Source organism: Poecilia reticulata, linkage group LG11, assembly GCF_000633615.1.
Source record: "Poecilia reticulata strain Guanapo linkage group LG11, Guppy_female_1.0+MT, whole genome shotgun sequence".
Lineage (NCBI taxonomy): Eukaryota > Metazoa > Chordata > Actinopteri > Cyprinodontiformes > Poeciliidae > Poecilia > Poecilia reticulata.
Genome location: NC_024341.1, coordinates 11,912,679 through 11,925,974, shown reverse-complemented (window position 1 = coordinate 11,925,974; position 13,296 = coordinate 11,912,679). Strand labels below are relative to the sequence as shown.

The following is a 13,296-nucleotide window of genomic DNA, read 5'->3' as shown; positions in this document are numbered from 1 at the left end:
AGTAAACAGCCAATTGGGTGAATATTGAGTGTCTGGTGAATTATTTTTTCTATTGTGAATGCACTACATACATGGTTTTCATACATTGAACAAAACAAATGTTTATTAGTAAAAATATTACTGTTTATATTAAACATTTTATGTGCAATTAAATTTACAAAACCTCTGTCAGAAACATTTAATACTCTTGATTAATAAAAAAAATGGGTAAAAAGCAAGTATGTGACAAACAAGGGTACTTGAATAAATAAGAAACCAATACTATCACAAACAGTGCAAATGCTGTCCCAATACTGTTTACGTTTAGCACATTTATTAGTCATGAGCAAATGTTGACCTCCGTCCGATACGTGCTTTATTTTAGCAGGGGTTGCAGCAACGTCTCTCTCCACCAGGTGGCGGCAGCTGGAAGTCGGAGGCCGTCAGCTAGTTTCTTTATCCTCGACGTCTCTTCCTTTTTCCTGTCCTTGGTAGAAGCGTCGGGATCTTCGCTGTCGTAACAAACACATGGCTAAACTCAGCAAGGAGACCAAACAGCGGCTGCAGCAGCTGTTCCAGTGCAGCCAGTTCGTCATCCGATGGGGCTTCATTCCCACCGTGCTTTACCTCGGTTAGTATTAAAACAAATGAAGGCGGAGGAGGGGAGAAATGAGACATGCATGGCTAATGTCGGCTAATTAGCCTTGCATGCTAGCTTTTGACTGAGAGGTATTGTTGATTTCCCTGTTTCTTTCTTTATTTTAAATGTGACGTATTTATAGTTTTGTTGTGACTTTACAGTATGCTCACCGATGCAGTTTTATGAACAAACCACCTTTTTTTTATGACCCGAAAAGTGTAAAGGACCCCATGAGAACACCCCCCGTGGCTTAAACACTTTAGTTCCTGAATGAGGCCTGAGGGGAAGGGGGGAACAGAAAATTACCTGATTTTAGATCAGCAGCAACGATGGGAAACTTGAGAACTTTGCATAGATGTGCTGTGGAGACTACTAATGGGGAACTTGAATCTTTTACATGAGTGACCACACACATCCTCTAGCCATCTGTCTCAGGATCTTCTCTGACTTCAGCATATCGGAATCACCAGTGCTGATGTCACACTTTCTTTTTTTTTAAATCACACGGGTCTCTTCTCTGGTTTAGGTTTCCCTCCCCCGCCGCCCCTCTATTAATTTGTTTATAGAGGGGGRCTGTGGAGACTACTAATGGGGAACTTGAATCTTTTACATGAGTGACCACACACATCCTCTAGCCATCTGTCTCAGGATCTTCTCTGACTTCAGCATATCGGAATCACCAGTGCTGATGTCACACTTTCTTTTTTTAAATCACACGGGTCTCTTCTCTGGTTTAGGTTTCCCTCCCCCCGCCCCTCTATTAATTTGTTACAAGCATACTTGTGACGTGGTTCTGTATTTTGTTGGGGTTTTATGCGATAGGCCAACACAAAGTGATGCATAATTGTAAAGTGGAAGCAAAACGTGGCTTTATATTTAAGTATATGAGAAGTGAAGCAAGTGCATATATTTTGAATGGGTATAAACGTCGCTGTTCTGTGAATGGAAGCGAGCCGTGCAGCTGTGATTGCAATGAAAGTTTGGGGTTGGCTCTGGAAAATATTAACTCATGCCACACTTTTCAGATCTTTATCTGAAACAAATTGTCAGCCTTGTGTTTTTTCCCCCCTTTCACTAGTAAACAACTTTTTACTGGTTTACACAAGCTACCAATAAAACACAATGAAGTTTAAAGTTGTAAGAAAATATGCACAAAAAAAAAAGATATGAAAATGTATGCAGGAGTATAATTAAATAGCTTAAACCACTTTACTTTAAATGGTATTTCAAGCTTATCGTTTTCACACTGTCACAGTACGGATTAATAGAAACAACTTGCTATAGTTTAGTGTATCAGTGAAAGCAGTTTCGATTGCTCATCAGTCAGCCAAATATAAAAAAGCCAGTCGCTGAAACTCCAGTGAGAATAGTTATTTCCCTAAAAGTAAAATTTAGCCGTTTTTGGTCTTCCGTTTCCAAAGAATCCGTTGCACCGAGGTTGACTCTTTGGAACAAATGACGGAGATGAGAAGTATTTAGGAATGATGATGGAGATACTACTGTTGCTTCCCCCCCCCATTTGTAATAACTTCTGCTGATGATTTATACAATGTAGAAATCTAGTAATGGCTCTGGTTGATCTTCAGACTTTCTGTTTATTACAACATTGAAGTAAGTGTCTTAAAATCTTCTGTGTGGCAGGTTTCAAACGAGGAGCAGATCCAGGCATGCCTGAACCTACGCTGTTGAGGTACAAATATTTTATTTTATTTAAGAGGTTTGATGCTCACATGTTTTTACTGAAATGAAACCATCTGGACTCTGAGAAGATGTAACTGTTGCAAGATTTTTTTGCCTCGTTAAAAAAAAAAGGAACAGAATGTGATCCGACGGGCTTCACTTTCTTCTAAAAACATTATGCTGGCGTTTATTTTCACTTTCGGACATTCTGGAACTTCCACTTCTGCAAGGGTCAGTTTGGAGATTTCACATGTAACCTTGAGTAAAATAAAAATGTTTAATGTAACTTAAATTTATATTAATTGCAACTTCTTGCCTTTTTTACAGTCAACCTCTTAACCTTGTATTCATGGCTTCTCAAAGGTTTATATCTCTTTAAAACTTTTAATTTCCCCAAAGTGGCTCCTCATGTTTTTTTTATGCAAGTAAATATTCTAAAACAATTATCCCCGTTTTAAACAACGGAGAGAGAGAAAAAAAGATGCATTTCTTTGTAGTTGGCTTCATGACCAATGTTTCTCTATCCAAATAGTCGATTGTCTTCTAATTTGATAACTCAGAATAAATAAGAACCGGTTGTCATGCGCTTAGCCCAGTTTTAAATTCTGCCATCTGCTCCACTCATACGTGGGCTGAAACCACAAAAACAAAATCCTCAAACTAAGTCAGACAGAGTTCACTGGTGTGATTTGCCCAAAAGTTATTCATTTAAATGGAAACTCATTTCTATTAAGAAATCGTATTGCGGACTGAGTCATCGATACCAGTTGTATTTCCCTGAGTGAAGTGTGATTTCACACTGGTTGACTTTTCCTACGCAGCAACTGGTGCATTAAACCTCGAGTTGAAACTGTAGTGTCCTATAAAGTGTCTGCTGTTATTTTTGTGGAAGCAAACTGACAAATGTGGATTTCTGTAACCTAGTAAAATGTTTTTTTTTTGGGGTTTTTTGCTGACTAAGTGATGACTTGGCTTAGGAAAGTGAGCCAGATTAAGCTAATGCTACAATTTTTCTTCAGGGTAAAAAAAAACAAATCTCAGCTGAGACTCTTTAATGTTTGCTTTGGTTGAAAGAGAGAACTATTGTTTGGTTTCTCCAGAAATATTTTCTCGCTGCAAACACTGCTAAGGGAATCTCTTGTACAACAAATGAGGAATACTTAAAAAAAAAAAATCTTAACTTTTAGCTAGCGTTAAAAGCATGATGGAGGATCTGGGATGCTGCGGGCTAGAAACCCAGGTTACTAACCTGAATTTTGGGAGGGAAAGCCAGATATTAGATATTTTTCTAACATTTATTTTTCTGATTTGCTCTAGTTTGCTCTGGGGTTGAGGAACACCTTCACTCGGACAGACCCCGCCTCTCATCGAGACCATGTGACGCGTTTTTAGAAGACCAAGAAACAGACTTCTATCACTCTCCTTGCTCCCTGTAAACCCCAATGTCTGACAGCTCTGGGGCAAAATGTTCAAAGCTCAGAAATATATTGTACAGAGTCATATGTCTCTGGACTCCCTTGTTTCTAAATTAGATTGTCTCAGTGTATTCCAAATGTTTTATGTTTTGATTTGGGTGTACAGAAGAAACCCAGTTTACTTTTTTTATTAGTAATTTAAAAGACAGTAAAACGTGAAAGGAATCCGATTCTCGTGGCGTTTAAATCGAGGAATCAATTATATAGTTGTCACATGCTTAATAAGACAAGTACTCTGTTTAAGCAACGATTTTAATTTCTTCGGTCTGAATGCGACTCGAGTTTTAAAATCAAGAATTAGCTTCTCCGACTCACACAAGACCAGCGTGTGGCACACAATCTCAAAACATGCACACACTGCGCCAATATTTTTGACTAAATGTCTCAAATTTAAAAAGCTGCACAAACTCCAGAGTTGCCATCCAAATTAAGGTGAGTTTAACATCAGCCTTAACGGAGAGGCTGCGGACCAAAACCCCAAAATCAACACTTTTGACATTCGACTGAAAGTGGCAGTCAGTGAGGAAGCAGAATATGTTTCAGAAAGACGTTTAATAATTAGATGAGGTCAAGATTGGCTGTTGTGACGTACATGTTTGAAGTAGTTAAAATGAGAGTTTTGCACCTCAGAGCACTCAACTTGTAGTTAGCTCAACACGATGGTGGCAGCGTTATGCTGAGGGGCCGGTGTACGGCCAGTCGCACTGATATATTATTCATATTGAACTACATCCATGTTTTTCGGCTCAAATCAACAGACTAGAATTCGTGATAAAATATCAACCCAGAATAATCCAGAAAGCTTGTTAAAAAGTTTGTGATTTATCTGCAACCTTATCTGTGGGTGTATGTATATATTTGTGCCTGTATGTTTAATTTTCTCCTTTTTCATATTGCTCTGCTTCTGCTGAGTAAGCATGACTGCCAAATTTTGGACAGTCTCATGTAATATGTGAAATAAGAAAATATTCTGGGGGGTTAATATGAAGAAACATGATTCTTATGTATTAATAACATTCTTTATTTATGAATGTAAAAAAATAAAATAAAAATCCAACATGAATTCAAATAGTATTTCTTACATAGAAATTCTGTTAGCAAAAATACATAAGTGTAAAAAAATTGCTGTAAACTGAAAACAGGAATTTAACAAGAAGTCACAATAAAATACAAAATGTATTCAATAAATATGGCTTCTCCAATAAATACAGTGTTTAATATAAATAGATGAAATATTCTCTGAATAAATGTTTGACCCCCTGTGGGCTGCATAATTATTTTACTTAGGGATCCAGTAAACTACTGTGACTTTCACACTCTTGCGAAGAGCAGGGATCACCTGATGTACCTGAGCGGTTCCTTCCTAAAAGACGCTAGTCTGCTTCCGTCTCGCTGAGATTACTGTTCTGCGCTTTTCGCACCTGCCTTTTAGTCAGCTCCCTTTTCCACTCGACAAGGAAATCGCGGATGGAGCTAAGGACGCTGTGCGCCATCATCTTCCTGTGGTACGAGTCGAGGCTTTCGAGGTCCTTGAGCAGCTGCAGCTCCTGGCTGCCGGTCAGAGCCACGACACGGTCAGCATTTCTCATCTGCGGGAACAGAAACGCCAAGATGTTTATAGAGGTGTCTGCAAGCGCAGGGGCCAAATACAGAAGAAAACATGACTGTCCTTCCACTTTCCGTTAACACGCGCGGCTGTTAACGTTTTATGAACAATAAGAGTATTCTGTACAGATTTACTTTTTGAACTAAACTACTGTAATAAATCAACACTCTCACTAACACCATAGTTTGCTGGGATGCAGCTGTGCTCCCAGCAGCACCTGACACAAACAGAAGCATAATCAGACAAATTTCAAGTCAATAAATTTTTGGACGCGTTAAACATTTGCTTTTAAACCAGCAAAACAAAATGGAAAATTTCACATTTAGACCTTTTACTATTTTTTTTCTAGGGCTGCATATTGCCTTAAAACCAACTGCTTTACAGCTTATAGAAGAAGATACTAAGAACTTGTTCATCTAAACCACCCAGTGTAATGTGATTTACTATGTAGGTGCTGAATATGTCGATTTTTATCATTTTCTTTCCACTTATTGCAACTCCACATGACCACCTTACAAGCAGGTCATGTGTAAGCCTTTATTTATCATGATTTATTCGTGGCGATTTATTGTTGCTTTATCAGAGCAACAAGGCCTTAATAGAATTGACTGAGATGGACAGCTCTGCACCTTTAGCCGAGGACTCACCGTTCGCTTGATCTTTGTGATCAGCCGAGGAAGGTTCGTTTTCAGTTCGGTCACAATGAGTTTGCCGGGGTATTCCTTGTCGACGTGTTTCAGGAGAACCAAGTACTGGGTCAGATCCTGAGCCAGCTGCTGGAGGCCAGCCTCCTAGAAAGTCACAGGAAGCGCCGTCAGATATCCGCTTCATGAGAAGCATCGGGGTGAAAAGAGGAGCTCTGACTCACCTTGGACTTTGGGAATTTGACCGGGATCAAGGTCCTGTTCAACGAGTTGTAATCAACATGTCCACGAAATTCATTCTTAAACTGACAAAAGCAAACGACGACACACAATGATCATTAAAACAGAAGGATTTAGATGTTTTAAAATGAGCTAAATAAATTCAAAAAACTAAAGGAAGCGAGATCTCACCTCTTCTTTGTGGCCCTTGGTGACTTTAAGGATCTGCGCCAAAGTCTCCGTGATGTTAGAAGGATCGGTCGGGCTCGGCTTCGTCTGGACCACCTCCTCTCCGTCACCCGAGCTCTCCTCCGGAGGGAGGTCGGTGACGGCTCCTTCCAGAGGAGCTCCTGGGACGCAGAGAGGCAGGGCTGCTGCCAGCATCAGGGCGGCGAGCAGACGGAGATCTGAGAACCAGACAGTTAAACCATGAATGAATGAATGAATGAAAAGAGGAAGCGAGCATACAGGAAGCTGCTCGCAGCAGCAGCAGCTCCGGCTGCAAGCGACTTACTGAATTTAGAGTGCATGACGCGCTGCTGGGAAGCTCTTGAGAGGGTTTCCTCGTTGCTGTCGGACCCTGAATGAGATGCCCCGTCCTGGAGACGGGCCCTCGTTTTATATCCTGCAGAGGCGAGGGATTTTCCAACAGGACTGCCTCCGTACGACAAGTTTGCATGATTGCGACTATTCATAATGAGATGTTTTAATGTGGCTTGTTGTCAAAGTGAGTGTGAGGTGGAAACCCAGAAACTACTCTATGTATTTTTACTATAGCAGTTTTTTTTTAATTATTGTTGCTTGACCCATTAAGAAAAAACTACACAAAATAAATACATATAAGTTATTGTTATTAAGATTAATCATAATTATTAATCTAATCGTTGGAAAACCCTGGGTCAGACTTTAGAAAGCTTACAGAGCTAAATTCTAAAAATTTTTATGAATTTGTGTTTTTTCCAAACATACTAGGTCAGATCAGAATCATAGGCTGTATCAGGTGAGTTGTAAGCATATTTTGGTATTTTTATGACTATAAACAATTCTGAAATATTTCAAAATTATAAACTTAGTGCAATGTCTGTTTTTATTTTTTGGAACAAAATTGAGCTTTGGGATATGCTGTTGTACTACGACTGCATGTCGTCAGGTATAGAATTTCACCAATGTTACTATCAGTTTATTTCACGTACCATAAGATTTCCATTACATGTATTTATCTATTTTCATCCACAGTTTATTTTAATTGTAAAGAATCTTTTTAGAATCATTATTATTATTTTTATTATCAATTTTGCTTTGCCGTTTTACTGCACTTTAAGAAGAAACCTTTACTTTTTTCCCCTCCGTAACATAAACATTTACATGATGCAGAATTAAAGATTAAATAAATGTTTCCAGAATAAGGCCTGTGAGGTAAGTTATATTCCAGAGCTCACTAAAGTGCTGTTTCATCTCAAAATTAGTGAATGAATTTTATGTAGATTGCAGCAAGTTCCAAACGGTTCTGCATATTAGTAAGCCCACAGTAAAAAAAACTAAAAAAAACAGGAAACATTTAGACTAATCAAAATTAGCTTAATGAATTTAAACACATCTGAGGTTTTGACGTCAAGCAACTCGAATGACACAATCTAGATCTTATTCGTCACTTTCAGAAACTAAGATCTACATTTTAAACTCTGTGGCGTATAAGCACTTTTATAAGTTTCTATAGAGTTTATTTAAAAACACTTCCTTCCCACATTGGGATGTTAGAAAAAGTTCACTTTTAATTATTGTAGAATATGAACAAATTCCCAACACAATTTTATTTAAGTAGTCTAACAGGATTTCTGAGTATAGCTGGTAGTTTAAAAAAAAATGTTAATATTAATCCAGTATCCAGCAACTTTTAAAAAGTTGATTGTTTCATTTTTTTTAAAAAAAGCCAAAAACAATACGGTCGGTAATAAACACAAAAACATCAACATTTTTAATCAAACTTTATGTGATTGCGCAACACAAAGTACAGTGTAATTATGGAAATGTAAAGAAACTATAACTGTTTCTGTTTCTGTCTTTGCATTTTTTAACAAAAACAAAACAAAAAGAAAATCCAAAAACATGAGATGAACATATATTGAGTTCTCTGGGTCAACAGCTTTCCCTTGTACTTTCAGCTGCAGCTCTTCTTTGGTGAGTTTCTTCCAGTTTTGCACATTTAAACCCAGCATCACTGTGGCTTCTGAGGGAAACATCCCATGTTGCTTTCACCACAGTGTTTCCTGTGGGGATGCCGTGTTTTCTTTTACAAATCATGTCTTGCATGTAGGCCAAAATATTCATTTTTGGTTCCATCTCAACAGCCATTAAAAAAAAAAATCCTGCTGCTCTTCCATAAATTCCCCAGTTTTGCATTGCGCAACTAGTAGTTTTCTCGACTCTCCCAGCTGAGCTGTGGATCTTCGCAGCTCCCCCAAAGTTAATGTGGGCTTCTTGGCTCTGATTTCTGGGACCTTTATCTCTCATCGCTAAGCATGCATTATTTCCCTCCCAGATTACAGCTGGCGGCAGTTGTGTCATGTCATACACTTGTTGCACACAACACAAGAACAGGAATAAATCTGACTCACCATTTTCCCACACGTAAAAGTATCACACAGGTCCGACAAACTCGCCCTGAAGCAACTTAAATTTAGCTTTCAAATCCCGTCCCAACAGACTGTCCACATAAAAACTGATCTTTGAGTGGAAGGAAATAGTGTGGAAGAAAAAAAAAGAACACAAGCAACAGTCATGTAGTATATTAACTATTCAATTATTTGTCAGTTTATTAAGATACACTTGCAATGCCTCAGTTTTTATTCTGGATCTCTAAACTCTTTTACATATGCTTTTTTCTCTTTCCCCACTGATGAGACTATTCACAGAGAATTTACTCTCTGCATAGAGTCCAAAAAAGATAGAATTCTCAATATCCCATTGAGTTATATAGTAAAAGTGGCTTTGCATGTTGAACAGGGAAGTATTCTGGTATTTTTCGCTGTGATGTTTGAGACCTCAGAATAAGTTGGTGGTTATAGGGCAGTGGGGGCAATTACTGGGAAGTGCCCGATCTTCAACATTCTCGTCCTCAAACCACCAAGTTTGTAAGGGTTGACTGAATTTTGGCAAAAAAAAAAAAAATCCCATTTATAATGCAAGCAATGATGTTTCTGCTTATTTTATTCCTTTTTTCTGGAAATAAACTAAAGTGTGGTGAAACAGAAGCAGCTGTTTCCTTTTGAATCCTGAGTTTGGGTTTCAGCAATCAAACAGCGATATGGTCCAACATGTAGACGTTTGTTCTGAACTAAATGTACATTTGTTTAGTGTTTTAACTTTTAGGCCAGTGTTATGTAACTCTGTTTTGTCTTACTCATTTCTGAATTGCTCCTTACTTGTTTTCTAGGTTTTGGTTTAGGTACCTGGTGGTTTTTTGGAAATGTTTGGGTGCCGTTTCAGGGAAATATTAGAGGTCGTCTTTTAATTGTTTTCAATATGCAATTAGTGTATAGGAATATGGATGATAGTTTTCAACAGGCCTTGTAAAAATGTAAAAGTAGCTCCTTGTTCTGATAGAAAACAAGTGAAAGCATCTAAATATTCTGTGTAACTTAAAATAATTTACAGGGACTTCCAATTTCTTCATGCTTTGTTTGATGCTGTGGTGAGCACAAAAGCATTTTAGCTGAATATTGCTCTTTTTAGCTGTATATGAAAATTATTGAATGAGCCTAATTGGGTTGAATTTTGTTTTTTTGTATGAATTCTGGTTAAAATCCAAGAACCAACAAACACAGAACGACCTTGTTTGTTAAAATGCGAATGCGGGTTTGCATTCACATTTTAGCTTTAGGTTTTATATAATCAAAAGCTCATCAAAGGACAGGTATTGGAAATAACAGACAAAAAGTGTTGAAATCTATTGTATTTCTTAATACTTGTGATTTGTTCCTATAAAAGTAAAGTAAAAATAATAACAGATGGGCCAACTGGACTGAACCCTAGATGAGCTTAAGAAACTAAAAGCAGTCAAAGAGCTACAGAGACACATCACATAGACATAGCAGTGTTACAGCAAACAAAGACACAAACTTTTTAAATTGAGGCAAAACCGACAATCAAAGACGCACATTACCTCCATTTCTACATATGTGATACATAACACTAACCTGTTAATTTTTCATTCATGAACCGCAGTGGTGACTCTTTCGAAAGTGAAGTCCAAAGGTTTTACCGCCACTTCCAGACAGACTTAAGAGAGCAGCTTGTGCATGCAGGGAATTACTCTTCCCAGGCATTTAATGCATGGGTGTGTAACAATAATACCTGTGTGTCGCTGCCTCTTATCACAAAATAAATGATTGTGTGATTCCCATGACATACTTTCTCCATAAACCTTGCTTCCTCTTTGCCGTCCACAGGTGCTATATTCAAAATACTCAAGATATAAGAATGCTTCCCAGGGAAACAACCTGTGTCGGTTGCGTTGTTGCATCCTGGATCTGACCGGAGTCACAGAAGATGATAAAGGTCATCTTAATCGAGGGAACGTCATTCAGCGCATTAGAGCCAGTCCATCATCTGCAAGCGAATCAGTGAGGTTCCACTTGTCCTGCTGTCATTTTTTCTTCCTTCAGTCATCCGTCTGCTGTACACGGACACTTAAATTTGCTGATTAAAAAAAAGGAAAAAAAGAACATTCCCTGTGGCAACTGATGATAAAGTGGGGGGGATATGTTTTTTTTTTTTAATTACTGCCTCAATGTAATGCAATCAATATAAGAAAATACTCAGTAGTATTTAACTTTAAGAAGTACTTGTCAGTTGCAGATATAGCTATTTGTTCATATTGTAACAGTTTAGTGGGCAGTTTTATCGATATTTTCTCACAGAATTGGCCCTTTGAGAACATTCGTGATTTTAATGTGGCCCAAAACGAAAATGAGTTCAACACTCCTGATTTAAGGAATCTCTCCAAAATGCTGTTTTTTTTTTTCTTCCATCGTGCAAACATACTTTTTTTTTTACCAATTTGTAACACCTGTGCAGCTGTGCTAATGAACTGCAGTTTGTGGGGGGTAGGGGGGATACACTGCAGATAGAAATTTTTGAATATATATTTTTTCAACCCTTAATATATTTAGATTTTGTCCAGCTGTAACATGTGTGCTAAATGTGTTGAGGTTTTGGGTATGTTTAAGCCTCCAAAAAAAGCCCACTTTAAAATTTGAAATGATAATAAAGCTGTGCATTTCAGCATGCTCACACACACACACACACACACACACACACACACACACACACACACACACACACACACACACACACACACACACCACATTTACATCGGCAATCCCTGTCACTCACTTCCCTTTATGCATTTTTAGTTCAAGAAGCTGCATATTTGAGGAAGAACTTAGCTCGGCGTGTCATAAATATCACAAATTGTGACATCATGGTTCTGCGTTTTAAATACATTTCAACAGGATCGCTGACTTTGTGAGAATTTAGACAGTTATTTGGCACAAGTAGAAAAATTCTAACAAAAAATTTGCTAATTTTTTAAGGGAAATTACTTCCAGCAGAAATCACCACCACCACAGGGGGAAAAAAAAGTTACAGCTTTCTAACTTATGAACTTGTCCAGAAAAGCGCTGAGTCTTAAGGACAACCCTGGAAAACCAAATTTAGGGACTAAATTGGTAAAATCCTCTTTTACGAGTTTTGCATAAATGAAACTAAGGGAAGTTTAGCATCTTGTTAAATCACACATTGCACAACAGAGTAAAGAATGATCAGTTTATGTAGATGTCTACTTCTACAAGTGTGATTAAGCTATCTCTATTTTTTCATAAAAAACAAATATAGAAAAAAGAAAAAAACGGGGAAAAACAATACATAGCTACTTACATTTGCGTCACATACCGGGACTTCATTCATTTAACCAACTGTACCAAGAGCTCTTTTATGAACCAAATAACTAAGGTTTTGAGGTTTAGTTTAAAACAATGCTATCTGTGGCTTATTAAACTGGAAAAGAGACGTTGATCGTTAGGTTCTCAGTCTGCAGTTCTTGGAAGTTGCAGCTAGGTGGCAGTCATGCTTAAATTCTGACAAGAGGGACTCTGATTCCTGTCTGCGAGGCGATGTCCTCAGGCAAGAAAATGCAAATGTCTTCTTGCACACACTTCAATGATTTATAACTTTCACATTGATCAGAGCCAGCTTGTGGAACATGTCACTGCAGTGTAGCGATTTGCATTTGAATGGGTTTTGCAATTCGTTATTGAGAAACCCGGCTTTCATGAAACCATTTGCTCATCTTACCCATGCTTAAAAATATGTTCTAACATTTAGGCTGATTATATCATTGAGCTGAAGGTGTCACTTACATACAAAAAGTGATATTAATCTACTGAGTCCAATCTAACTCTCTATATTATATTACAAACGGGTAGACTCAGTTATTAAATCTGAAAGCAATTGGCTACACTATATTTTATCTAGGGGTATCAAAGTAAGGGGGTTAAATACAATTGCATCCCACGCTTGGTCAGATTTGTGTTTATAAAAATCTTTGAAAACCATTTGTGTCTGTAATATAAAGCGTAAAAATGTTTAAGAGAAATAACCACTTTTACTAGGCCTTTTATGTGCACACCTTGCACTTTAAAAAGCAGCATATTGCCAGCTGAGTTTTAAAATAGCATGAAGTAAGAATTGCTACTGTATTTAGAAGTACAAATTCCAAGCAGCTGTGTAGGGTAAAAAAAAAACCCGCTTTAGAGTGGAGGCTCTTTTTATTATCTGGGATAAAATGTGTGAGAGAGTTTGAAAAGGAGGATCCGAATCTGTCTGTGTGCAATACGTGGCCTCACATTTCACTCTAACATGATAGTTGCTCATCTCTTTCCTTTTTTCCTGATTCTGCCTCATCTTCTTTTTCTCCTGTCGGTCATTATAGTGCAGTTCCTCATCCCTGTCTCCCATCTCATCGTTCTCCTCCTCTCCCATCCTCTTCTTCAT

The 13,296-nt window shown here is 37.9% G+C and overlaps 2 protein-coding genes across 2 annotated transcripts; one reads left to right on the top strand and one right to left on the bottom strand.

Moving 5' to 3' along the window:
- Positions 1-447: 447 nt before the first annotated feature.
- Positions 448-3,845, top strand: tomm7 (translocase of outer mitochondrial membrane 7 homolog (yeast)). Its single transcript, XM_017307299.1, has 3 exons — positions 448-610; positions 2,261-2,309; positions 3,617-3,845. Exons 1-3 carry the CDS (start codon positions 508-510, stop codon positions 3,630-3,632), a joined length of 168 nt encoding a protein of 55 aa, XP_017162788.1. The 5' UTR covers positions 448-507; the 3' UTR covers positions 3,633-3,845.
- A 396-nt stretch (positions 3,846-4,241) lies between these two features.
- LOC103472518 (interleukin-6-like) lies at positions 4,242-13,296 on the bottom strand. Its single transcript, XM_017307350.1, has 5 exons — positions 13,149-13,296; positions 6,416-6,752; positions 6,314-6,329; positions 5,937-6,171; positions 4,242-5,458 (listed from the first exon to the last, which is right to left on the bottom strand). The coding sequence occupies exons 1-5, from the start codon at positions 13,294-13,296 to the stop codon at positions 5,148-5,150; spliced, it is 1,047 nt and encodes a 348-aa protein (XP_017162839.1). The 3' UTR covers positions 4,242-5,147.